The sequence below is a fragment of the Vidua macroura genome, chromosome 4 (genome assembly GCF_024509145.1).
Source record: "Vidua macroura isolate BioBank_ID:100142 chromosome 4, ASM2450914v1, whole genome shotgun sequence".
NCBI lineage: Eukaryota > Metazoa > Chordata > Aves > Passeriformes > Viduidae > Vidua > Vidua macroura.
The window spans coordinates 55770633-55798118 of record NC_071574.1 but is presented as its reverse complement, the minus strand read 5'-3'; the positions used below and the strand labels follow the sequence as shown (position 1 = coordinate 55798118).

At 38.9% G+C, this 27486-nt stretch overlaps 1 protein-coding gene across 3 annotated transcripts in view; it reads right to left on the bottom strand.

Moving 5' to 3' along the window:
* The window catches only part of CCDC149 (coiled-coil domain containing 149), a 51922-nt gene extending 27867 nt beyond the window's left edge, over window positions 1-24055 (bottom strand). For 2 of the 3 annotated variants that reach the window (XM_053975566.1, XM_053975567.1), the window contains exons 1-4: window positions 23899-24055; window positions 15428-15589; window positions 14859-14897; window positions 3625-3732 (exon numbers count right to left, since the gene is read on the bottom strand). In XM_053975566.1, coding sequence (XP_053831541.1) covers window positions 3625-3732; window positions 14859-14897; window positions 15428-15589; window positions 23899-23946 — 357 coding nt within the window. In that variant the 5' untranslated portion in view covers window positions 23947-24055. Of the gene's footprint in view, window positions 1-3624; window positions 3733-14858; window positions 14898-15427; window positions 15590-23204; window positions 23565-23898 lie in introns of those variants that run through there. The other variant, XM_053975568.1, reaches the window with a different exon arrangement.
* Between the last annotated feature and the right edge of the window lie 3431 nt (window positions 24056-27486).

Below are 27486 nucleotides of genomic sequence, written 5' to 3'. Positions count from 1 at the left end.
AACAACAGAGTGCTTCTTCCAGACAGTTGGCCAATCAGAGAGTTGACAGGGCAGAACAGGCCAAGTCGTTTAATTCTGCATTGCGAATGTCTCATGAGGCAGCACCACCTGCTATAAAATTCTTCCCTGAAAATGCTGTGACCCAAAGAGACACTGTTATGCCAGAGGTTTAAAGGTTTATTTGATATATTAGTGCTTTCTTATAAACTTTATACACTTGCCCTCTAGCTGCTGTATTTTTGTTTCTGTCATTCAGAAATCACTGACGAAAAGACCACTCAACTTCATTTAGGTTAACACTACCCCTCAGGATTCAGAGAACAGCATTCACAGCTGAACGGATTTAAATTAATGGCACCTTCCCAGAGAAAACTCCTGTTTGTCAAGAACCTATAAATTGTTAACCAAAACAATCCACTGCTGCAAGCACCGTCTTTTTATTTTAGTATCACAGCTTTTTCTTACATCACTTTCAGCAAAGATAATTATTTACAAAGTAGCAACACTGTATCAGCCCCACAATGCCTAAAACCAGCATCACTGGCATAGGTGCTGTGCAGGCTAGGAGTCCATAGACAATGCCTGCATCAAAGTTGGACACTCCTGATTATCAATAAAACATGCAGAAGGAGAAGGGAAACAAGCACAACCAATTCTTCATGGAAGGCAGAAACCATCATGTCACAGCAACTGTCTTCACCCCGTTATCTTACAAAATCTTAAAATGTGGACCAGAACTTGCAAATATGCTACCTGAAGTCCCAGTTCTGCCAAAACACACACGCCCCATTTAACACTTCTCCCTGCTGCTGCATGAATGACTGTCTGCCTGGCAATAAGGAACTGTCAGTAACACCGCAGCCATTGTTCCCCATGCACCTTCCTCTCGCTCGGCACTGCTCTTGGCAGCTTACAAAAGCAATTCTTTGCGTGGGTAGGGGTTCAGGTAAAGGCAACTGAGTCATCTTGTCTTGCAGAAGTCTCCAATTTCTCTTAAGCTTTCCATTTTTACCCTTTCACGTGAGAGAATTAGATATTTTAACTATCTTCTTCTATGTTTTAGTAATTGTTTCCAAGCATTGCTGCCAAAACATGAGGAAGGAAAAATATTTACAAATAACTACCATAAAGATAGAAGAGTTTTCATGTGTCAGAACTTGTGAGATTGTGATCAATCATAAAAAAAAATAGCCTTAGATATCTGTCACTGGAATGGCACAGTCTAACTACTGCTGTATTTTTCAAACTGCAGCAACAAATCCTTCCAGAGACTGTCTGAACAAGTTTTATTATTTGTGCCAACAAAATTCTACTTGAAATGAGAGGAAAAAATTACTCCAGTTAAACCAAATGCAAGTAATTTGTTACTGCCTGATGACGTGTTTAACATGATTTCAACAAGTAAAATATCTCCAGTTCAAGGTTTTCTTGCTAATCCAAGTGACTATATCCTACTTGTAGCAAACATTAAAGTGGTGCAAAACAAGCCAAGCCATCAAAACATTTCTTTATCCATAGAACTAATGTGTGATATTTAAAGAGGTTTTTTTTTTTTTTTCTTTTTTAGTCCTGCAAAGCCCTTGCCACTCAGTGACAAAGCCTGCATGAGTCACCCCTGCTCAGACATAGGCGGAATTGTTCATCCATAAGCAGCTTCCCTTGCTGCAAAAGCAGCTGTTTGTTCATCTCTTGCCAGAAGTAAGGCTGACGTAGACCAGCTGGGCAGGATGCCCTCCCTCACTTTGGAAAAAGCAGTGAGAAGAATGAAGGGAAAAAATGTAAGAACAAGCAAATTATGATAGTTTTTTTTTTTGTTGTTCTTGTATATACCATGCATTATGTGGACTACAGTGCCTGAGGTAGCCCAGCTGCCAGTACAGAAGAACTGATGAGCAGAAGAGAATGGCTTTGTGAACAAGCCTAGAATTTTATCACTGAAGCTTGTAGGGAGAGAAATCTGACACAGGAGGAGAGTGTTAAATCCCTCAGAGAGATGGCAATGCTTTTTTAGGCACTTTGAAAACCAGCAACCTGACTCTAAAATAAGCTCTGTTTCTCATTTACTCGGAGAGTGAAGAATGTATTCCAAAAATGAAAATCCTAGTCTAAATTAATCCGTGTCTGATGCAGCTCTTTCCTCCCACTCTGTATTTAGTGATGCACTATTTTGCACCTTTCAGAGAAAGGCACACTGGGCAGAATAACTCCTTTTGTACTTTTCCACTCATTTTGAGGATCATGAATTTAAATTCAAGCCGAGAATACAGATGTCATGAAGATAACTAGCTAATACCATGTTAACCCACAAAGCTGAACCTAAACAGTGCCATTTCAGACACGAAGAAGTAGGTTCTGTGTTACCAAGATCATGTATTGTCATAAGGAACTACAATAGGTACATAACCTTGATATTTAAATGTGTTGTAGTTTTCCTACCTTTGTTTTCTGTTTGTACTTACAAACCCTTGCTATCTCTTCAGGACTGGCTTGGGAAAGGCTGTGTGACATAATATTGGTACTGGAAAGGCACTGACTTCTACACTGTAATACAGTTCAAGCAGTAACATACAAATGAAAATAAACAGTGGGAAAGCTGGTCTTTGAAGAGTTGAGCAAGTTATGCTGAATGCCACACATACTATAAATTCAGGTTTCGCTTGAACCTTTCCCAGCTCTATGAACACCTTGAAGGGAGGTCTTTGTGACAAACAGTGAAAAAACTTGCATTATCACAATATATTTATGTTTAAAAGAAAATAAATAAAATAAACTTAAATGGAAAAAGACAAACCCCATCTGAATAATTAAAAGCCATGCCATTTTTATTCAAATTTTAAAATGCTATAATTTTAAAACTGTATTTGAGGGAGGGAAGTTATCATTATTTGTTTCAATTTTTTACTTTGCTAACCACCTTGACTCTCCAATTCAACCTCTCACTCTCACTAGTTTGATCTCTGAATGTACTTTTGCATAAAGCTCCAGCTGTGAATGTTACACACATTTGGCTTGAGTTTAAATATTTCAATTAATGGAGACAACAGGAGTTTGATTAATACCAAATGGCAGATTTTGAGTAATGTTCCATATAACTTGCTAAATTTAGCAATGAAATAAATTGGTTATGTAAGGATAATGGGATGAGGGCTTAATAGAAAGCTCACTATATACATTTCTGATCAACCACTCCACATTTTTTTAAGGGAAAAATTATGCTCCTCCAGCATCTACTAAATTTTTTCTGTTCAGTACAAAAACCTGGAAATTATCCCATGTAGAACACATGCTTATCTGTACTTATTTGTAAGAGGAAAGACCAATAATAAAATATGTTTTTTTTAAAAAAAAAAAGAAAGGAACACAGAAGAAAGTCTGAGAGCATTAAAGCAAGGCTAAATACAAAATACATAGTTAAGGACAACAGAGAAAAAGCACCATATAAAAATACATAAGATGCACTTAATGGTATCCTTTATAGCTTCTGTAGTTTCACTGTTCTAAGCACTTTTATAATTAAAGTATTCTAGAAGTTCTGTAACCCATTATTTTGTTTTCCTAAGAAGTAAATGCAAAACTCTAGCCCAGTTTACACATTCCATGACATTTACTGGCAGTTGGTAATACCTTATTGTCCCCTTGTACTTCTCCCAGTCTCTGCTGAAGCTCTCCAATCTCTTCTCCAAGATGTTTATTTCGATCTTGAGCCTCACTCAGTAGTTGAGCAAGATTTGCCTAGAAAATGAGTAAATATCAGTCAGAAGTCAGTGTCTGTGGAGAGAAGTGTAAGTAGTGCTTGAAAAGAAACCCTTGAATTACTCCTTATCCACCAACAATCTTTACTTTTATTGTTGGTGGCACCCAGACTTCATGCTTCATTAGAGAGATAACAAGAAAAGTCACCTGGGTTCCTTTATCTTTCTATATAGTAGAAAATGCATACAGCATGAGTGCATACAGACTCCCAGAACAGCACACAAACCCCAAATGAGACAAAGTGAGAACATCTAAGCTACTTCCAGTATCGTGGCTGGAAATTCAAAATACTTTGACAATATTTATACAAAGCTGCCAAAATAATAGTTTTAAACTTGCATATAATTAGACAAAAGGCACAGCTGAGAAAGAATTATGATACAATGAAAGCCCTTAATAGCGTCTAGAGCAGATTTCCAGCCAGTAAAGAGGCTCTCAGCCAAAGTCCCTGCCCCTGTATGGAGCTATACCATGGATATCTACTATTGCAAAACTTCAAATATGACCTGATTTTTGTTGTTAGGTATCACCTAGATTCTGGAAAAACAGAGGTGAAAGCAGGAGTTCCACTCTACTCCCCACCCAATAGTCCACGTTAAAAGCAGTCATTCACATTAACCTACTAAGTTAGCAGGGCAAGCAGTCTGGTTTATGATCTTACAATTTAATTACATCAGTTTGATCACTAACCAAAAAATAAGTGCAATCTGCTCTTTTCCCATATGTGCTATCTGAAAATGAACAAATACTACAGGTAAATTTATTCCATTTTTACCTTAAAAATGTCTCATGAATACACAAACATTGACTCAACACAGGAAAAACCTACCAATGACAGCTTTTCCAAGGAAGTTAGAATCATAGTGGCTAAGATGCAACCTTTATAGACATTGCCTATGGACAGTTTGGAGTGTCATCCATTGCCATAAATCTTAAGAGTATGAAAAGAAATTTCAAAAGAATTTTTGATCTTCTAAGTATGACTTATTTAAGCCTCATGAGTCAGTATCTCTGAGCCACGCTTACACTGCTCCCTGGATTAGAGGCCAATGCATTAAATGACTGTAATTCATCAAGTGACTGTTCCTAGTTCTCTCTTGGTATCTTAGGTTTAGTTTTAGATTCCCTACCTGCTGTGCTTCTCATTCAACTCCCCCATTTCTCTATTCTGACCAATCTCTTTTTCAATCTGACTCTTTTACCCAGTGATTCTACTACCCCATGAGTCTAATAGGACGTTTTTGTGAATTTTATCTTTACAACCCATACACTGTCAAATCAACAAGGTATCTAATAGCCATTACTGCAATCTTGCTCCTTGTTCACTAACAACTACTATTTCTACATGTCCTGCTTTACATTTAAGAGAACAATTAAGAGGAATGTATGAATGTGAATAGTAACATGAACATAGCTATGCATGTATACGACCATTTGCAGGATTAGACTATTAAGCTACCATCAAGTAGAACTTTTGCACTATACTATTGAAGAAGATAACTCCAAATTCCAATTGGTCTAAATTAGTAATAGCTTCAAACTTTTAAACAGGAAAAATAACTCAAGAAACTGACAACACCCTACTTGATGAACGAGAAGCCTAAGTCACTGCTACAGCTTCTGTATTTCTGACTCTTTGAGACCAAAAGTTCAGAAGAAAGTCAGGTAAAAAGCATTAAAGTATTTTTTAAACTACTGACAAACCTGAGGACTGCAATAAATAATTTGGGGGAAGAGTGTAATAGCAAAAGAACCCCTATAAAGAGCCAATTTACAGCCAATGCAGGACTAAAATAAATAAATTTAATTTATTAATTACTTTAATAAATCTAAAATTAATAAATTTAATTTTATTTTCAAGACAACAACCATTCAAGCAATGCAAAAGATTACTCATGTATGCTTTGGTGGACTGATCTTTTTCCTATCTCTTAAACAAATAGTATAATAGTCATTCACAGGACAAATGAATTAAGGAGCTTCAGAAAAAAACATTCAATCAATGGTTTTGAAAAGTACTTCTTAATGGCCATTGAAAAGAAAGAAAACTAAGAACCCACATTTGCAGGAAATTGTATTTAAACTGAAGTATCTATAGCTACTGCTTAGATGCATTTTTAATTTTTTTTTAAACAAAGCTGACTTTCAATAAAGCCTGTGTTAGTTAAAAGGAATATGATTCGCACAAACCTCTCTGAAACACCTCTATATATACAGCTCCTTTTTATGATGAATTGGCACAACTCTTAACACTGCAATAGCACATGTAATTTCAACACCTGGAAAGAACTCAATCTCACTAATCAGTGTTTACAACTGTAACACCAGGATTTCAGCAGTCTGTAGTTAAAACCTGGCTCACAGTAATGGCAGGAAAGGCATTACCATTCCTATACTAAATCTTCCTGCTCAGATTTATTTCCTTTAAAACCATTTCTCTGGGGTTGCAATTCTATGCTGGATTTTATTTGTCAGTCATATAAATGACTTAATGTGACAAAAAGCTTTATACTCACGACAGAGGTTTTAGAAGAAACTGGAAACAAAGAATTTTAGACACCAAAATAAACCAGCTTTGTTTGACCATGCCAAGAGCATTACAATGAGCTAAGTATAGATTTGCTCCTTCCTGCAAGCCTTGTATTGTACTTCTATTAAACTGAAACAACCAAGCTATGTCACAGAAGTAGTCTCCAGCAATTACTCATTTCCCTGGCTTAGAGGTTCCATACAATGTATAATTCAGACTGTTACGAGTTTCAAAGGTTTTGGCAAGACCTCATTAAAGCTCTTGGTTAAATATGGATAAATGAAGAAACATTTGATTTTCCAAAGTGCTCTATTAGGCTTAAAGACAGCCAGCCAAGAGGATATATGGATTGACACTGGACTTGGTACCATTTCTTTGGCATATATAAGAAAACATACCATATGCTTGAAAGATGATAAAACTAACAATGGAGGACTGCCTTAGTGAACCTACAAGAACGTATTTTTTGAGGAAAGGGGAGAAATCTATGGAAAGGCAATGGCAATTCATTTTTCCATTTGGCAACTTCTTTTCAATATTCATAGAACAAACACAGAATTTGCTCAGAAATCCAACATTAGTTACTTCAACAGACAATAAAGCTCTTATCATTTACCCATGCAACACAGAACTCCCTGTAAATTAGCCAAATTCAGCTTCTCTAAAGTCAATTTCTTCGAGAGTTTCTTTTGATTTTAGGTGAAGCCTTTAAAAGACTCCTGAAACTGTTAAAAGATTTTACTTCTTTCACTCATATTACACAAAACTAACTGTAAAGTACTGATGAAGAGAGGTTTCTGAGCCATGAATAAAGGACGGAAAGATGCAGAGGTACCTTTCTCCTGCCTCCTCGTCTTCCCTCTGCAACAACCCACAGCAGTGGAAACTGTTTCTCCTACCCTCTTCTTAATGCAGCTGTTTCTAATACAAAATAACAAGTATTGCTTCAGCGCTGTCTCTGTAGGTGGCCAGTATCAGACAAGCTTCCAGAGCTCTAGCCACATTCCATTTCTGGCAGGTTCTCTGGAGCCTCTGCAGCACAACAAGCTATTTGTTTTAGATGCATCTGTTATGGAAAGCTTCATGTATCATAGACTCAAGAATAGCTGGAAGGGATTCATAAAGATCATCAAGTCCAACTGCCTCTGCCTCACAGGACTGCCCCAGAAGGAAGCCACATACTTAAGTGTTGGCCAGATGCAGCCAGAACTCTGGCAGGCCACTTCCCAGGGAAGCCTGTTCAAGTGCTCAACCACCTTCTCAGTGGAGCACGATTTGAGCACTGTCTAAACCCTCACTGCAGTGCTAGACATAATACATTGTCCCCATATTCCTTTTTCCTCTGACCAAATGCAAGTGCAACCACAGCCAACAATCCCATCAGAAGCTAAGGAGAAAGGAGAAAAAGAAGGCTCAGAGAGTGCCAAGTGGGAAGTGCGTACATTTATTACATAAAGGAAAAAAGCATGATATATCAGAACAGACTGGAGAGTCAAAGATGCAGTGGGATGGGATCACAGACCTCCTCCTTTTCCACTTAGGCTTTGTTAAAATTTGCAAGAACATTTTTTTGGGACAAAAGGTGGAAAAGAACTTCACTTTTAGCTACAGATGAGCATCAAAAAAATACTGACAAAAATATCCATAAATACTTATTGACATAAGCCAGTAAATATCTGTCAGGCAGCAACAGATCTTTGCTCACTAGTGACCAATGGCCTGATGAGAAAAAAACAGTAACTCCAAATAGTCATCCCTGGCATTATGTACTACACTGGGGTTTGTCTCCTTTAATCATTTTGCAAATCTAGCTACACATACACACAGCGTTACTTTTCTTCACAGCACTTAAAACATGATGGATAATAACAGTCTTTAACACAGCTCTCCATTCTTTTGCACATAAATCTTATCCAACACTTAAAAAAGGGGGAAAAAAAAAGTAACTTTTTGCCTTCAGGGTACTCCCTGAAAAAGTAATATGGCAAGGGGGAAGAGGGGGAAACTTCCAACATACCTTTACAGTTTAGAAGTATTTTTAAATACAAACATTTCTATATTGCAATTTACAGTCTTTTATGTTTGCTCCAGCCACACCTTCAAACAAAGAAGAACACTGAATTATAGGCCTGACAGAAAAACGTTTGATGAAACATTCAGCATACTTGATGGGTGTGACTGATCACAAATTTAAGTGCAGTTTCTCCTCTAATGAATTCATTTGACTGCAATGGCTGAATTAATACAGGAAAACCTGTTTTACTTACCAGATACCACTGTTCACTCCAAGATATGGGAACTGATGACTGCCCTTAGCACTAGCTTCCTTGCAATAAAATCCCAAAATTATTGTATTTTTCTCTTTAAGATGAAAAACCAGAGAAGAATTTTAAAATTACATATCCTGGGTATACAAATGAAAATACACTTAATATGGGTCATATTTTCACACTGAAAAACAACACCAAAAATTAAAGCTTTGTCAAGCAGTCACCTGACATAGAACAAGACAAGAAGAAAATCTGCTCCTAAATATTTTGAATTCCTAAAGATATCTTAAACTTTGAGATAATGCACAAAAATAATCAAAATCCCTTAAACATTTTGAGTGTTATAATTAATCGACAGAATATTTATTGAAAGTACTCAGGTGCAGAGGTGTGCACAAATGTCTCTCTATTCCATTAAGGTAAGACACAGCAACCAGACAAGAAGTTGTTGTACACATCAGGCCTGAGGGACTATCACATCTATTAAATGAGCATTTCTCCTCTCCTAGACTTCACTTGGCATCATTAGGTTAATGGTTGGACTCGATGACCTTAGAGATCTTTTGTAATCTAAATGATTCTATAATTCTGTGTTAGTGCAAAACCTATTTGTTGAAGAAACAATGGTGTAATTTAACAAAGCATGACTCCTAGTGTGGCTAACAAGTTCTAGGTTTTACATACTACCACCTGCTCTGACCAATGGAATAGAAGATTTCAGTGTCCAGAAAGAAAAATCTCTCTACTGGCTACGTTCTTGGAGCCGGCACATTTTGAAATTCATGGGAATATTGCTTTCTACGTGTTGCAAGGACAATGTCACTGTTTTCCAACTGCTACCTCATGCTATGGGAGTCAAACACATGCACCTAAAAACCAAAGCAAAGTGCACTGGTCCACATTCAGCACATGCATAATGTTTTTCATCTTCAAACCCTTTGTAGAAAGGAGGAAATCACATTAATCTTCACAGCACCACTGTGAGATAAATACAAAATTATTCCTTACCCCATAGTATATTTTATCCACAGATTTTATCTCATAGGACTCTGAATGCAGCTTTTGGACCTTAACACAAGGCTAGAAAAACTTACTGAATTCATTAATTTACAAGAAATAGCCACTATTTATGGCTATTATTATTCATTATTTATGATTATGTCATGAACAGTCATAAGGTAATCCCTGAAGTTTGTTTCAGAAGTGAATTGTGATAGCCAAGAACATTGAGCTAGAAGCCAGAAGTGAAATGGATCAAAATAGGTCCATTTGTGGTATGCCACAGCATAATCCTGTCTGGAACCTCTGGTCTTTCTGATGTTATGCCTGCCCAAAAAAAGTCATGCCCACAGACATACTCATTAGCAGGACACAAGCTGACAAACATCTCAGTGAGTGGGTACCATGCCACTGTGATACCAACGGCCCTTGCAGCAGTCAGAATCTTGGTTTGAATGAATCACCTTAGGATATCTACGGATAACTGTAACAGCATTAAGGGCCGTGACATTCAGGTTCTCTGGTGGGCCTTTTTGGCTGGTAGGAAGATTAACCATCAAGCTGTGTTCTGTACTAGGAATATGTCATCATTACATTATGGGACTCAGTACTGGGAGCCTCAAAGACGCTTCTGTGACCATGGGATCCTCTCTAAGGCTCAGCAGCTGCCTGGGAGACACAGGATCCACATGAGGCAAAAGTATCTTTGGCAGTAGGCTGGAGAACTTCAAAATGAGAGCTTTACTCTTGAAATTATGTGGGAGGGAATAAGGAAGCTTAGGATAGGGTAGGCAAGCCAAGAGTCTGGGATGATGGGAAGAGAAAGGACTTAGCAATGCACAAAGCAACTGAGCTGAAGTGTAATTCCTTTGACCACAGGCATGCAACTGACAGAACAAGAGGACAGAGTCTCAAGCTATGTCAGGGAAGGTACAGGTTGGATATCAGGAAAAAATTTTTCACAGAAAGAATAATAAAGTACTAGAATTGTCTTCCCAGGGAGGTGGTAGAATCACCATCTCTGGATGTGTTTAAAAAAAGACTGGACATGGCACTTGGTTCTATAGTCTAGTTGAGGTGTTAGGGCATAGGTTGGACTTGATGATTTTAGAGGTCTCTTCCAACCTCATTATTCTGTGATTCTGTACAGAAGGAGACTACCATAGAACAGCCTTGTAGGAAAGCTGTAAGCCGGTACCACAGAACCAGCACACTAGATACCCCTCCAAAGTCTCTTAACACATGTAGCAGGGGGAATAAACAGGAGGAGTTTGAAGACTGTGGGCAGTTACAGAGTTACAAACTCCAGGATCATGTAGAATAGGTGGGATAGCTCACACAGCCGGAGTGCTGCAATGAAGGGATACAGGCTCCTTAGAAAGGATTGCAAAAAGGTGAGGAAGGGTCTTGCCTCCTCACCCTTTTTTCTGTGAGAGTACTCAAATACTGGAACAGGTTGCCCAGAGAGGCTGTGGAGTCACAGAGAATCAAAACCATACTGAAAATGGGCAACCTGCTCTACGTGGTCATGTTTGAGCAAGAAGATTGGACTAGTTGACCTCATGAGCTGTCTTCCCACTTCAGCTCTTCTGTGATCTTGTGGTGTTCAGTTCCATTTAATTTGATTTCTTATACATTTAAAATACAAATCTAAGACCTCCCCAGTGACATACGCATTGCAGCTTTATTTTTCGCACAGAGCCCCAGTGCAAACCCACTATCTCCAACTGAGTGGTCTCACTGAGATCAAATTAAGGAAAGCATTTTTAGGACTGTGGCCCAGAACAGTTGTTTTCCTAAGCATGCATTTTACTTCATGGTTGTTTATTCAAAGGATCTCATTTGTATTAAAAGAATATCCATTTCATATAGAAGGTCAAAGGATTCATTGATTTGTTATTTTAATGGCAAAGCTTCTCCCAAACTGAAGCTATACTGAAAATTTAAGCAACGTAGATGAAAATAACAGTATATATTAAGCTAGAAATCCAATCTGTGTTTTTTAAAGTTTCCCAGTGCAGCAACACTGGCCAACAGATAGCTAGTAAACTTCTATTAAAATGTCCTGTATCACAGTTAATGCATATAAATACGTATCATTGCAGAACTGTAGAACAGCAGAATTTCTATTTATATAGGATGCTCAGCAGAGGCTATGAATACAGAGAAATATTTTAACACGTCTTTCAAAAAGGGGAGTGTCTATTGTTTACCATTGTGCTGGTTTCAGCTGGGGTAGAGTTAATTTTCTTCACAGTTGCTGATATGGGGCTATACTTTAGATTTGAGCTGAACACAGGGCTGATAATATGGAGATGTTTTTGTTCTCGCTGAGCAGAATTTACACAGAGCCAAGGCCTTTTATACTTTTTGTACTGCTGTGCTGGCAAGGAAGTTGGGGGTACATAGGAGGTTGGGAGGAGACAAATCCAGGACAGGTGACCCAAACTGACCAAGCATATTCTAGACCATGTGACATCATGCTCCATATATAAAATGTGGGGAAGAAAGAGGAAGGGGTGGGGGTTGGAGTGATGCCATTTGTCTTCCCAATTCACCATTATGCTTGAAAGGGCCTGCTCTCCCAGGGATGGGTGAACAGCATGCCTGCCCATGGAAGTCATGAATTAATTCCTTACTTTGATTTGCTTTGCTTGTATGAGCAGCTTTTATTTTTCCTATAAAACTATCTTTATCTCAACCCACAAATTCCATAGCTTTTGCCCTTCTGATTTTCTCTCTGATCGCCTTGGTGAGGCAGTGAGCGAGGGTCTGTGTGGGCCTTGGCTGCTGGCTGGGATTAAACCATTACAAATATGTCTGCATGAATTTTAACATAAAACATGCTCTTCCTAATTCCTATTGTCCTGAAACATTTTGCCCCTCCATTACTTATCCAAAAATTACTCTACACCTGACACTGTGAGACATTATAAAACTACCTTCAACCACATAGGCATGAAGGACCAGGAAAGCGCAGACAGCTCACAAGCTGTGAACAACACTAATGGTGAAACATCTACAGTAGAAATAGAGATTTCTGTAGCACCATTTCTCACTTTCTGCTTCTGCTGTTTGGCAGAAGGTGATACACACAGATCACTCCTTGGATAGAATCATCATAGTATCATAGAATTGTTTAGTTTGGAAAAGATCTGAGATGCAAACACAGCTTTGAGAGGGAAAACACTACAGAGCACTGCATGTTAAGATACCTTTAAGTAACAATTCTACAAAACCAGATTTTTACTTAGCTGTTTGCTGACAGAAAATGCCTGGTTACATTATATTTCCATAAAAACTATGAAAATTCTGTGCTGGAAAACAGGATGAGAAGGCATGGTGGAAAACATGACATTTTAAGCAGTCACCAAACATAATTGATAATAAAGGGGAAAAATGAAGACAAGAAGGAGAAGACAGTAGTAATTCCAACCCACCTATTACATTTAAGGTTCTAGACTAGAATTTCAATAATTAGCAGTAATTTCTCAGTTGTGGCAAACCAATGCAACACATAGCAAACTGTTAAGCATATCGTGTTTTCATCTTATTTCTGACCATGAAAACAGTATGCACTTTTGTGTTGTGTAGAATTCATTGGAGGACCAGGGTCTCCTTTCATAAAGTGACTGAGGTCACAAACTTCTCTCAGCATGCATCTAGGGTTCCAGGAAAAAAGGAAATGGAAGAAGCACAAAAAGGAGAGAGAACTTCTCTCTTTCTTAGGTGAGAAAATGCGAAGAAATGTAGCTATGGTAATAATGGAAAAATATTCATAACTTTCTTTTATTATTCTCTGATGCATTTCTCAAAGCGAAACTATACTCTTCTTCAGAAAGGTTGCACTAACTACTCTAAGTTATCCACCTTGTATGCTACAGACACATTTCTCATGAAAATAAAAACTCAAGTACACTAACAGTCTACTACTGTACAACCTAACATATACATCGTTCTAGGGGGGAACCTATCAGTGACCCCATTTTCTTTCTTTTACTGCTACCTAGCATGAATACATAACTTCCTCAGGAAAAAAAATGACTCCTAGGTAAATTATTAAAAGTTTTGAGGCACTTGCCCTGGTAAGACAAATTGCTAAAACTTAATACAATCACAGCTTCTGAATTTAGACTGATTTTGGCTACTATTTTAGAAACCAACTGCCAGTTTTATTTGTTTTGAAAGATGAAAGATTAATTAGAAGAGCTATGGGATGGCAAATCCCCCTTCCTACTCTGATCCTACAGATCATCCTCTGTAATGATCCATACACTGCTTTGGTTTTTTCTTTCAACTGGATATTCCTCAGCAACACTCAGAATGCACAAACTTGTATCTGTCATAAAGTTTTATTAGAATTCTGTTGAAATAACAGAACTGCAAATAAATTATGCTAAATAATGAGGAAGTTAAATGATTCTACACTAAGCCACTGACTTCTTGGCAGCTATTTGTATAAGTGCCTGAAGGAGTAATTATATTGCCTCTGGAAGTTTAGTTTAAAGCAACCAAAACCCTAAGCCATAAAATTTTAAGAAAATAGCAAGAACTACATGCAAACTATCAGGGAAAGGGTGATGAGTAAAACTTCTGATCCATTAACAGAATGTAATAACCATGTTTTAAACATAGTTAAAAGACTTCCAAAACTAGCAATTACAGAACAGTTTTGTTCTTTTAGGTTGTTCTCATCTCCCTGCTTCACACATTGAGTTTTGGTGCCATTTTTCTCTAAAAATTAAGATGAAATTTAAGATGTGACAACCAGCATTCCACAACAGGGACACACTGTGGATAGCCAGGAACAAAAATGCATGCAAGCAGGCAAAAAGTTTTTCAGGGGAACCATAAAATGCAATTATCATTGTTTTACCATTTATAACTCATAGTCAAGTGGCCTGGGAGAATACTTAATGGAAAACAGCCCTCACAACAATAAATTAACAATTATGAAAAGCAGACAATGCATTCCCAGCTTATTTTTAAGTATGAGAAGTCCTGTCACAAATACATTTTAGGACTCAACATGGAAGAATGAACAAAAAGGAGAACAACTTCAAGTCTCTGTACACTGACCAATTTCAGTCTCAGGTGAACACGAAAGCAATAGCCACATATTCTACAGTTCAGGTATTTCACAGTGAGATGTGTAGACAAAAGCAAAATTTCACAATTTAAAGACTGAGCATTTCAATATTCAGAAATGTTTGCTTTTTTTACCAGATCTCTTAATTAATATTTTTATTCTTTCGCAAAGTAGTTTTGTAGCAGATAAATAACATCAGTTGAAAAAAAATTCCTACCTGTTTCCTCTTTTCAGGTGGAAGTGATGGATCCCCATCCTACAAATAAACAGATATATTTTATTGGCAGCTTATTTATGAAACCAGAAACTATATTAATTCTGTGAATCTAATTGTAGAACATGTATTTTAACTAAAATGCTATCAATTTTTTAAAATACTGCTGATTAATACCAGTAATACTAACTTGAACATTAAAAAATTTCTAAAGTTGAAGATTTGTTTACATTTCTAGAACAGCAGTTCATTACAAATTTCTGTTGCATTAATTTTCATACTGGTACATTAAGTTGCTGTGGAATACTAATACCACAGTCAGTTTTTAAATGGAATTATCACTGAAACTAATTTCCTCAGAGATGCACTGCATTTCTGTGTCGTATATAACAAGCACTGCCTCATCACTGCAGAACAAATGAGTAATAATATTATCAGGGCTGTGCAACTGCAGGACTACAGCAAACAAGTACCTAACCATTTTTACAGCAGCCACTATGGACTTCTTTCCAATTTTTTTTGAGGTTCACCTTTGTCCCCCAGTTATAGAGTCTTCATAAAGAACAACCTACAATCAGCTCCCGATACTTCTTTTTCAGAGACTGGTGTCGTTCCCGCAGCTGGTTGGCCATAAGTTTGTACTGGTCTCTTTCTTGCTGACAGGTGTCCAGCTCTTTGGAAAGGATGAGCAATGCCTCCTTTTTACTTTCAAGTTTCCTTTTGCATACCAGATACTGCAGAAGAGAAAAAACCCATACATGTAACAAGCCATTTCTACCCAAGCCAGTACTGAATACAAGAGGCTCAAGTTCTTCTGTGAAAAGTTGAAAGACTGCACAAGATCAAAGTCTGCCACAAGTTGTCTTAACTTATTAATGACAATCATGGGGAAGATTTCTCATATGGAAAGCTTGAAATCCATCTGTAAGGCTACATGTTCACCTGACCACTGTGACTTAGAAAAATTTACCAATTTGAGTTTCTCATTCTTTTCTTTATATGCAGTAGTATGAGGAACCTTGCAATTTGCCCAGAAGCCCTGACAAGGCTGCTAGAAGGAAGAAGCATTTGCAAAGTCCTTTTTCTACATGTGTTCACAATATCTAGCTCCCAGGTAGCAACCAATCGTTCCTGCTTCACTTCCCACTGCTGTCCTTCTCCCCACTACCAGCAACGTACTCTGGGCTCAGCCTCCCAACTGGACACTGAAATGGGACTATGTTACAGCAGAAGGGCCTGCAGGAATGATAACCAAAATATACCTTGACTGTGAAACAATTACAGTGTGATGCCCTAATGCCACACATAAAAGAAACTTAATTATGCTGTGATACTAGGCATATACTTATTTGAGGCAAAAAAAAATGGGAAATAATGCTGGAATGCTGCAAACACCTAAAAGGGGAGGAAAAGCAGAGATGAGCCTTCCTCTGCAGCCATCACTTCTCATGTGGTCATGCACTAAGCAAAGCAGAACTTGCAAATCTTAGCTGTTCTGCATTAGTCTGATCTGCTTCATTGCCTTTTCACATTGAAAGGAAGAGTAACATGTATGTCATCCTCAATATTACCTAACAGAACTTTCAGGTAACTTTTACTTAACATGATGTTCGATCAGCAGATTCTTATTACCCATCACTTGACACTGCTCATGCTAAAGTATGTATTTCTATTTCTGATGTTACTGACATATGATGTGGCTCTAAATACTTTCTGAATGTGATCTGCAAGAGACCAAATACCATAGCAGTCATGAAAACAATTTACAGTTTCATTATATCCTCTGACAAGAATACTTTGTCATTATGGGCTCTTGCATAAAGCAACAACATCAGCATTTCCATACTGTTCAAGTCAGTGCTGTTCTTTGGGACAAAAATCATTCTTTGTATGTACTACTTGCTTGGAATTAACTTTGTTAACCTCAATTTGAAGTCAATGAGAAAGGAAAAAGTGAGTTTGCTATATTAGTACAGACAACCTTTTCCAAAAATGGTAAATGCTTAGTTGCAAAAAAAGTGGGAAGGAAATGGGAAAAGCAGTTCCAAGAAGGATTTGAACTCTCAAAAAGGACACTTCCACCTTGGATTAATTTTATTTCTGGCAATACTGAAGTTGAAATCCTGCCATAAATTTTCTGGATTATGATGCCTTGGCATCAACAAAGGCAAGTGTACCTATGTACTTATGTCCTTACTGATACCTTACACAAATGTCAAATCCCCTGATAAAGAACTGAAAGGTATGAGAAGCTAAACTTTAACATTGTCAGTAAGTGATTATAGTAAACTGCTTCAAATTTGATAAAGTAATTCTTTCCCTTACAGTGAAATATTTGTCAATCTCTCTTCTTTTTCCCCCGTTTCATCCCCTGTCTAAGTCTAATTGTAAAGCAAGCCTTTGCTATATTGTTTTTAAATATTAACAGTCTGATAGAGTAGTTGCAAATAAAAATGAGTAAAAGCAAACCTCAAAATCACTTAAAAAAACCCCTAACCCAACAGCCTAATCCCTGAACCAAGTAGCCTGTCCTGCTCCTTTACCAGGAAGAATCCCATGAAGAATGAAGCTGGCCCATCCAGCCAACACCTGTGTGGAGTGGAGCACCCTATACCATGCACACAATGTGAGTGGAAAGAAGCCAAACATCTTGCCTTATACACCCACAGTACTGCAGGTGCCTGCAAGCCTTGCCTCAAGTGCTGCTGGATGAAACCATGTATGAGAGTCAGGAGTGAACCAGAGCATGTGGATTAGGCTGTAAAACCCAGTACTTACCCAGCAGGAAATATAGACCTAGCAGCAAACAAATCTTGCTTCTGCCATGAGTCACAGCCCTCTACAAAGGACACAGAGCATACGAGAAAGCTTCACCTTTTACAGCAGCACCAGCAGGGGCTGGGGAATTCTTCACTACCTATTAGCCTGAGGATAATGAACCATAAACAGATTGTGGGGACAGTAATATTCAGAGTCTGAATGAAAAGGAATAAAGATGACCTCGTTGTTTAAAATCTGTTTTAACTAGATGAACAAAATACTGATGATACTGGCATCTCTCCTCAATGTACTGTTTGGATTTTACTACAAAAATGACCACATAAAAGACTTTTTGAAGTAATTTTTGCCTTTTACAAATATTGACTTTCCCAAATAAATAGAATAAAACCAGTAATAACATAATAATTTGTTTCCATGGGCTTATGGTACAAGAAACAAAAAAGCCAGAGCATTTCTGTAGAATCTGATTATTCAACAGGGCTATGTTTGCAGTTGCCATTACCATTACTGAAGGAAAACCAAATTTCACAAAGACAGACCTCAAAGAGGTTATTCAATATATTTTTTTCTGAATGTTAAAAAACAATGTAGCAATAATGGCTATAAAATGACCTAACAGCTGTATACCAGAAATGGGTTCTAGTCAGGGAAATAACTGAGTCCCATCAGCAATTTCCCTTATATAGACAAATAAGTGCAACAAAATTGGTATGCTGTCAAAAAGAACATAGGAGTGTGACAAGTTGTTTTGGAGCAATGAAAGCAATAAGGCAAATTTTCTCACACAGTCTGAAAAAAAAGCATTCAGTAGATGCTTCTGCAATTCACTCATGCAGAGACTTCTTCCCCTGCAACTGAAGGAAAGGCCACATCTCAGGTGTTGTTTATCAGTGAGACAAACAAGTGAATTCTGTTATGCACTACAGTTACTGTGAAATATTCATATTATCTTTTGTTTATTTTTAATTATTGGTACGAAATAATCCATTAATTCAAAAAACAAAGTTAAATGAGAACCAGCTGCTATACATTCAATCTAAAAGTTACAATGTACAACTTTTCATATCTGTCTAGTGGCTTTTATCTACCAATGTGCTGTTATCTGCAATAAAGTAAATTATAATTGCTACAATGAAGAACATCATAATTAAAGGAATATATATGACATCCTACATTACTGCCTGAACTGCTTTACAGCCAGATGACTACTTTAGTGAAATTGAGTAAAAAGAGACTGACAGGAGAGTGTAACTGCTCCAAGGTGACCCTCTACATCAAACACTTACTATTTGTCCATCGCTATTTTTAGTCACAAATCTGGGTAGATCTCATTAATGACGCTGTAGACATGGTCTAATAATCTGATGAAGCTGGGACACAGTCAAGGTTTTAGACTTTCTTTTTCTAAACCAACAAACACACTGAATTCCTATCAGATTTTTTTTTTTAATTTGTACAAATTACTAGCCTATATTTTGGTATTTAATGACAATTAATGTCATGGGAAACATCTAATTCTCTAAGAGTAGAAGCAGAGATACTATCTCCAGTCTGTGCTTTGGAATCACTGTGATCATATTCTGTCTCTTCTTGATACTTAAGGGCCTTGTGTCCTCAAATACTGAAGGGCTACTACATTACATTGGGCCTTGAAACCTATCATCTACCATGCTCTCTGGGAAACCATGAAGTCTACTTACCCTCTTTTAACAAGAGATCCAGCTGCTACCAAACTGCCTTAAGTTTCGTCAAATTTCTCCTGACTGTAGTCTTGGAGACAATTCTGTTGTAGAAACCGAAGGGTCCCAAAATGCATTGCAATCTCACTGTTTGGGATGTTTGTTGATTGCGTTTCTATAATGTTGCTCCCCTTGACTTCAGATTAAACTGTTACCTTATCTGAAAGAGTCAAGCACTCAGACCTAGAAAAATGCACAATTATTGGCCATTTGCTTGCCATCTCACTTCCTGATGTGATTTATCTCTGATAAAACCTGAAATAATGCAGTGACCTTGGTTTTATCCCACCATATCAACTCTGCTTTTCCTGCTGCCCAGCTCTTGCTTCACTGGCTGCCTCCTGGCTGCTGAAACACAAAGCAGGCTGGTATCATCTACTGATGATAGAAGTGATATAAGCAGCTCCTCAGAACACCATGTCTTGTCTTGATGGCAATACTACACCACACCATCTTCACCAGCCACTTAGGAATACCACAATTTAGTAGTTAACACTACTGTGCGATGTGGCCCAGCCCTCAGAAGTTTTGTATGCTGTGCATCAGATAACATTATTAATTTCTCTGTTTGTTTCACAACATCCCTGCAGATCTCTTACTCCAACCTGAAACATGAAACATGAAAAGCAACCACTTGTTTAATTGCCCAAAAGTCCAGCATGCAGGTCTTCATAGCACTCTCCCACAGCTCCAGAGAATTTTGGAGTGCAGTAAATCACAATGCCAGCTCTTTCAATATTTTCACTGCGTTTTGCAAATGTCAAAGTCACTACAATGCCAACCCAACCAACCAGAGACCTCGGAGTATCTGCTCCACTTTGTTCTTCCCTACAACCCCTGCATTTGTGCACATTAAGAAAAGCTTTTAAACTAGTGGCTCCAAAGCCTGTTGGTCCCCTCATAGAGGTTTGGCAAATTACATTTCATGCTTTGTTTGAGAAGGAAACATGACAGAGATAATACGAACATGAAAATCTCACCAGTTTTCCTTCCCTTCTCTCTTGCCCACATAAAAAATTGTACAACCAATGGGAAAGGTGTGCTCTGCCAATTACAAGCAGGCTAGGTATCCCTTCAGAACTCATGTCTCATGTTAAAATCTAGCTATTTCAACTAGAACTACTGCTCAACAGTTTGGTAAGTCCAAAATTACTAGGCAAGGGAGCTCAGAGACAAGCATATCACCTTCCTCTGTGCTGCTGAAGACCATACACAGTCAATAACCAAGAAATAGCCTCTTGTGAATGAAAAATTAAACGGAAATTACATCTCTTCAAACTAGCTGTAGGAGGCACAGTCACAAATGAGTAGCTGTAAACAGCATATACTAAACATTCTAATGTGTGGGAGGTGACAAATGAAAGAGAAGCATTTTGACATTGACATAATTTTAGAGGCTGGCAAATCTGAGGGACCTTGGAGATCATCTAGTTCCAAGTCTGCTGCCATGGGCAGGGACATGTTCAACTAGTCCAGGTTGCTCAAACTCCCATTCAAACTGGCCTTGAACAACTCCAGGGATGGGGATGAGGAATGGAATGTACTCTTGGGATAGTATTTTGAGATTTATGAAGATTACTGGTTTATGGAGGACTTGGGCCACCAGTAAGAAAGTTCTTGCTGCAGCTCAGTCTCTTGTGTCAAACCAGCAGTTATTGACCAGGTCTTCACCCTACAACTTTACACTGACTTTTAAATACCTAAACATGGGTCACTGAGTGACATAAACTTTAGATGAAAACCAAGAGTCCAAGCAGAAAAATAACATGGTAACTCAACAGAGTAATTCATCTTTCATATATGTATGTGTGTATATATATATATATATATATATATATATATATATATACACCTCTATACATCCATCACCAATACATAAACTTAGCTAGAGGACAGGTAAAATGTGGATTCTTGCTCTTGAAGTGAGTTTTTCTGCATCCGGTTTGTGAGATTTTCAATGGAAATAATGACTCTTTTATGCTCCTTCAATGTTTGCTAAGTTGGCTTTGTCCCAGTATTCCTACCTACGTCACCCTATTCAGTTAGTTTAAAGAATGCTCAAGGTACATGTGGTGCAAAGATTGTTCAGAGTACCAGGTGCACACTAGGCCTGTTATATGTGGCTGTAAAGTAAGTGGAAAAATAAATAAATATGGAGGCAAAAGAACAAGCAAGAAGTTAGTGGTGAGCATAATAAAAACAGAGAAAGATATGTGAAAGGGTACAGAGCAAAAGGCACTGAAATGGAACCAAAGTCAAAAGGAAAGAGAAGAGTAAATATAGAAAAAGACTGAAACTGACAAAAAAAAATTATTCTTTTCTAATGAAAAATGAAAAGGCAACCTGCTGTGTGTACAAGTGTTTGTGCATAAGGACCAAACACACATCCTTGCCACTCTTCTTAACAGCTGTAGCACCATAGTTTTAAAAGTTACAGTTGCTTTGACAAGTATTTCAATTACTCCTACCTTTCAAACCTGGAAGATTTGGCTTATGCAAATGAAAACATATGTGACCACAGGTCTGAACTCATCAGCTTCTGGTCTTTTACGCCAAGATTTTTAACTCCATCTTATGTTTTAACTGTCTAGCACCTGCAATGGGAGAGTGTTTGTTTAGAGCTACCATGTCTTTTCTTGCCTGTGTTACCTTGTATTTTGAAAGCATTTCAAGATTTTTATGAAATGCACAGGGGAAAAAAATTTCTCAGCAGACACTGAAGCTAGGAGGCCTTGAGAAAATCTGTACCACTGAGAGATATGGCAAATTCAAAAAACTTATTATAAGTTACTTCAGAAGTCTGAGCCACTTTCTCACAGACCCATAAGGATGCTGGAGTTAATGGGTAAAACACATGGAGTGAAGTACAACAGCCAAATGAAGAGGAAGGCAAAAGAGGAAAACCTGTATCTTGACAGCACATACTAGACTTCACCCAGAACAACAGGCTGTAAGCCTGCTGTGGAAACAGAGAGAAGGAAGGAAAGGTGGAATATAAATCACCATGCCTCTAATTTTTCCTGAAAAAAAAGAAATCATATGTATGTTTAAGTATCTACAAGAATGTAGCTTAGTACAGTCATTAAACTTTACTACATTCAAGAAGCCCCTAAACTTAAGTAGGTATTCAATTTTAGGATAGAGTTTTTAGGTTTAACTATATAAAAAGTGAAAAAGTTCCAAAACAATTCTAAATTACATTTTAAAGCAAGTAATAGCAACATTTCCTCTGAACACACCTCGTGATTTGCCTCCCATCTGAAATCACCTCCATTCCAAATAAAACTCCATTTGATAAATGAGATGTCAGATTCAACACTGCACAACCAAGATGCTACTAAAAGTGCACTTTTCACTCTCTCTTGGATCATTTTGTGTCTTTGGAAGTACTGTATTCACAGACAGTCTCCAATTCTGGAAGTACCGTACTAGCACAGATCTGGGCCCATACAAACTGCCACTGAAATCACCAAGAACAGTGACAGGTTCAACACCCTAAACTCAAATATCTTTTTGACAGGTCAGGGCTTAAGGCCTTACACTCAATTAACATGATGGAGGCAAAGCCCTCCTGAAAACACGGGAATTCATCTGCATGCATCATACTGTGGGACAGTATCCAGGCCAATGCCATTTGCACAAAAGTTTTATCTGCTAGCTGTAAGCATAAAATTACTATTTTTACAGTAATGCAATGTAAAAATAAGCATGCCAGCCTGCTTCATGAGTTTGATGAATAAACAGATTTGTCTTAAATAATACTCCTTTAAATGATACTGACCTCAAGCTGGTTTGAGCTTGCTAACTTACCCTACATGAAAACATGTACCTGTAAACGCTGTGGATGTTTTAATGGGGATGCAGTGGGCAATAAAGTTTCTATTCATGTAACTGGAAAATCCTCCACCTGTTGAGGCTTGTGGGCACGCTGCAATTACATTCTTTTTCCCATAGTATAAATGTCACCATGGGTCTCAAAACCCGTAAATATGTGATTCAAGTGAAGTAAGAAGACAAGGAAGGCATACGGCACAGGGGCAGTCCGGTCACCCAGGCCGGTGCCGCAGCCGGGCCGGGCTGCGCTGCGCTGCTCCTCCGGGCCCGAGGCCTCGGCCATCCCCGCAGCTCAGGGAATCCTCGTCGGTTTCAAACCAGCCACAGCAGCAGCAGCAGCAGCAGCGCCTAGAAGCTGCTCTCCGCAGCCCCAGGCCGGTTAATACACGGAGAGGTTCACAGGCCCTTCTTGCGGCGCTCCGCAGCAGCGCAGGGCCGCGGCGGCAGCCCGAGCAGGGCAGGGCCAGCGGCAGACGTGGCCACACGGCGCAGCCGTGACCGGCTCGGCTCGGCGCTCCGCTCTGCAGCCGCTGCAGCCGCTGCTGCCCGCTCGGCCGCGGGCCGGGTGCCCTGCCGGCGGCCGTGCCCCTCTCCCCGGCATTTCCCCGAGGCGCGAGGAGCAGCCGGGCCCGCCCGCCGCTCTTCCTCGCTGCCCGGCGCCCCGGCCCGCGGCCCCCCCGCCGCCTCACCTCGCTCAGCAGCCCCTGCCAGTCGCTCTCGCTGCGGTGGGAGCTCATGGCTCCGGCGGGCCGTGGCGCCGGTGAGCGGCTCCTCCCGGCCCGGCCTTCGCCGGGCAAGCCGCGGGAGAGGCGGGGACTCCTGCCACCTCTGCCGGCCCGCCCTGCCCTCCGAGCGCCGCCGGGACCGGCCGCCGCCGTCGCACGGCCGAGCTGCCGGCGGGGCCGGGCCGCGGGGCCCGAGCGGCACCTGCCGAGGGCTGTGCGGGAGTGTCTGGGGTGTGTGTCCCAGAGAAGGGTCCTCCTCTCCTTACGTGCGCCTCCTGCATAACAGCTCGGCACTGCTGCCATCCCAGGCCCTGGACAGCCGGACTTCCGTGAGGACTGGTCTATGAGGGGAGAGGCATCAGGGAGGCTTTAGTATTATATATATGTGTAACAAAATTATGTACACACTTGTGTTGGGTGTGTATAGTAAACCACAAAGGGAGGACAAGGCAACCACTTTCTCAAAACATGATGGTGGAACAATGCCCACTATGGGCATAGATCCCCGTTGTTGCTCAGTTCACGGAGGTGTAAATATCCTGACCCAGGACTTGATCTGGCTTCTTTATTTCCCGGTCAGCACAGACGCTCTTCCGTCATCACTGAAACCCAAGCACGGCACCCACACAGCGCTCCTCACCCTGCCTGATGTCTCTGCTCCAGGCACGCCCTCCGCAGCTCCCATGGGTACAGCATCCCCATGGACCAGGTCTACCGTGAGGCACATCATGTGCGAACTTTATTGTACTCCTAACACGGCGGGTATTCCCCAGGACTTATGTTTTCCAGGCAGAGTCCAAGCTTAATTGCATGGAGTATTTGAGCAGTTTAACCCACAAGTACTCTTTGTTTTAAATAACACCACAAACAGCACAAGACAACATGATCAAATATGCGTGCCTTGTACCTTACCACAATTTACCCATTGTTAAGATTTGTTTGTGGTTTGGTGTCTAGGCACAACGTCCTTCTGTTCTCTAAAATGGCTTAGAGAGCCCCATTTGACAACTTCACATCCCTTGGCCTTGCCACTGAAAACATTTCTGTTCCAGGTGCTTAATTAATGGCTTATATAGAAAGAAACATAGGCCATATCTAAACTCAACAGGAACTGTCTTTGAATGAAAGATTATAAATTTTAATAAATGCCTGTGGTTATCTCCATATTAAAAAGGGAAAAAAAAAAAAAAAAAAAAAAGTCCAGGAGAGCATCTAGCTTTGCTATGGAACTTTAGTTGAATAGTTACAAAGTTCATACATTTCACCCACAAATTATTAACTTAGACATTTTCTCCAAATTATGAACCATTTTCTCCTGTATTAGCTGTTCCTCATCTCTAGGCATTCTGCAACTTTAATGCTGTAGAGGGTACATTTGTCTTTGCTATTTGTCCATATTTTTCTGTGGTTTACGTTGTCATGTGTGCGATATATTCCAATCCTGTATCTCCTTGCAGGCTTCTCAGCAAACTGTTTCTGAAAACACCTTATTTGCACAGGCAAATAGCAAATAATGAAAATTAACAAGAAATATAATTTAAACCACTGCTTAAAAGAATTGTTAATTATATTAGAAACTCAAATATTTTCTTAGTGTTGTGAATAGTTAAAGTTATACAATTGCTAGTGCAGATGAACCAAACAGAATCTTTTTCCCAGTTGTGCTTCTCATTTACAGAATTTCTCTCCTTTGTTTTCTTGGTTGTGTAGCATGCTGGACTCAGAATACTCTTGCAGAAAGAGCACTGCTTTAAGAAAGATAGCCCTTCAAAAGCCCTCATTTTTGAGAGATGTCATTCATTTTAATCCCACATATGCTCGCACTCCTCACAAACATAAGGTTTTAATTTTTATTGATGATAAGTATTCAAATGAGAAGTAAATATTCAAGAAAGGTTATTAAAACAAATGGAACTCTCAATGTTTTCAGCTCTTACAATTTTATCAAAAGGCTGATTAGAGCCGGTGTTTTTCAGAAAGCCCAAGCTCTTGTATGAGAATAGCCACTTTCTTTTGAAGTAAAAGTAAGATTCAAGGGAATAAATTAAAAATAAGCTGAAATGTGCCTTGAGTACATTTGATAGGATCAGAAAGAAAATAAAAGGACCCAAATATGTATTTTTTAGTAGTCACTTTCAGTTCCTGATATCAAAACTTTTGTCAGCTTCTTTTGCTTTTCTGTTCCTCTCTGCCTTACTTACCCATGGTTACTGCAAAACTGCAATGTAACAGTCCCAGTTGGAAGCAGGCTATTTTTCCAGCCTCTAGGCAGGAACAGATTGAGATATGGGTCCTGTCGTAACTCAGGCAACCAAGTTAAGAAAATGACAGAAAAGAAATACTATCACCCTAGTTTATAAATAGGAAACTGAAGAGAGTAGTGATTGCCTTGCCCAAGAAAACTGAAGTTTCAAACAAAACCAAGAAGCAAAATTGCAGGTTTCAGGAGTACTAGTCTGCTGTTTTAATTGTAAAACTAACAGGGTGCCTTGGTTTTTTTCCTGCCTGCTGCAGTAACCGCTTTTGCACCATTGCCTTGCCAATATTAGAAGAACAAGTGAACACCTGAGACAAAAAATCATCTCTCAACCATCCTCTTCTGCTACCATGCCGTTGTCTTTGTCTCTAGATCTGTTATCTTCTCTGCTTTCTTCCTCTATACATTCACTAGATAAACTTATCTGCTTCTAGTGTTTCATCTTCCTTCTCTGCAGTTCTGCTTTGTGATCAATCTTTCCCTTAGTATCTTGATTTCATCTGTCTTTTCACCAGATTACCCTCCACTTCTGTAAGCATTTTCTACATTTCATTAAGAAAGCTCCAAACTTTCTGAAAAACTTTTTTTTTTGGCCTAGACAAATTACACATTCAGAATCAGATATAATCTACTATGTCTCATTGATGCAAGTACTCAGGTAAAGACATATATAAGAGAATTAAACAACAGTTTTCATTTGTAGGAGATTTAACCAACATTTCTAAAACAGAGCTTTCAGAAATCAGCATATTTGTCATAAATTAAGAAAGAAAATAGCCTGGATTTGTATCCATAGGTAAGCAAACAAAGGGATTGCTTCAAATTTTGCTGCTTCTTTTTGTCAACAATTGTCTGCTGCCCTGTCATCATTATATCTATGTCCAACTGTAAGGAAATATATGAGTAAAAACCCAGTGTAAATCCTTAAGATCTGGACAGGCTACATAATTGAAATGTAATGAAAACATGTAGTGCTTGTCTCCTGAAGGATGATTCAATCTGACTCTCCATGGATGTTTCAGGATTCCATTTAATCAGGGTTTAAATACCTCGGAATGAGAATATAATCTGTCAAAGATAAAACATTCATTTTAGTATTCTTGGTAATTTATATTGGCATTATTCTATTTCACGTTCTTGCTAATCTGATGATAACCACATGCTCAAAACTTCATGCACACATTTTGGAGGAAATATACTGTGTTTGTTGGGGTTATCATTATGTTTAGGTTTTGTCTGTTCCTGTATTTGTTTTCTTTCCTTTCCTTTTTTAGAGGCTGCTTTTTGTCCATTTA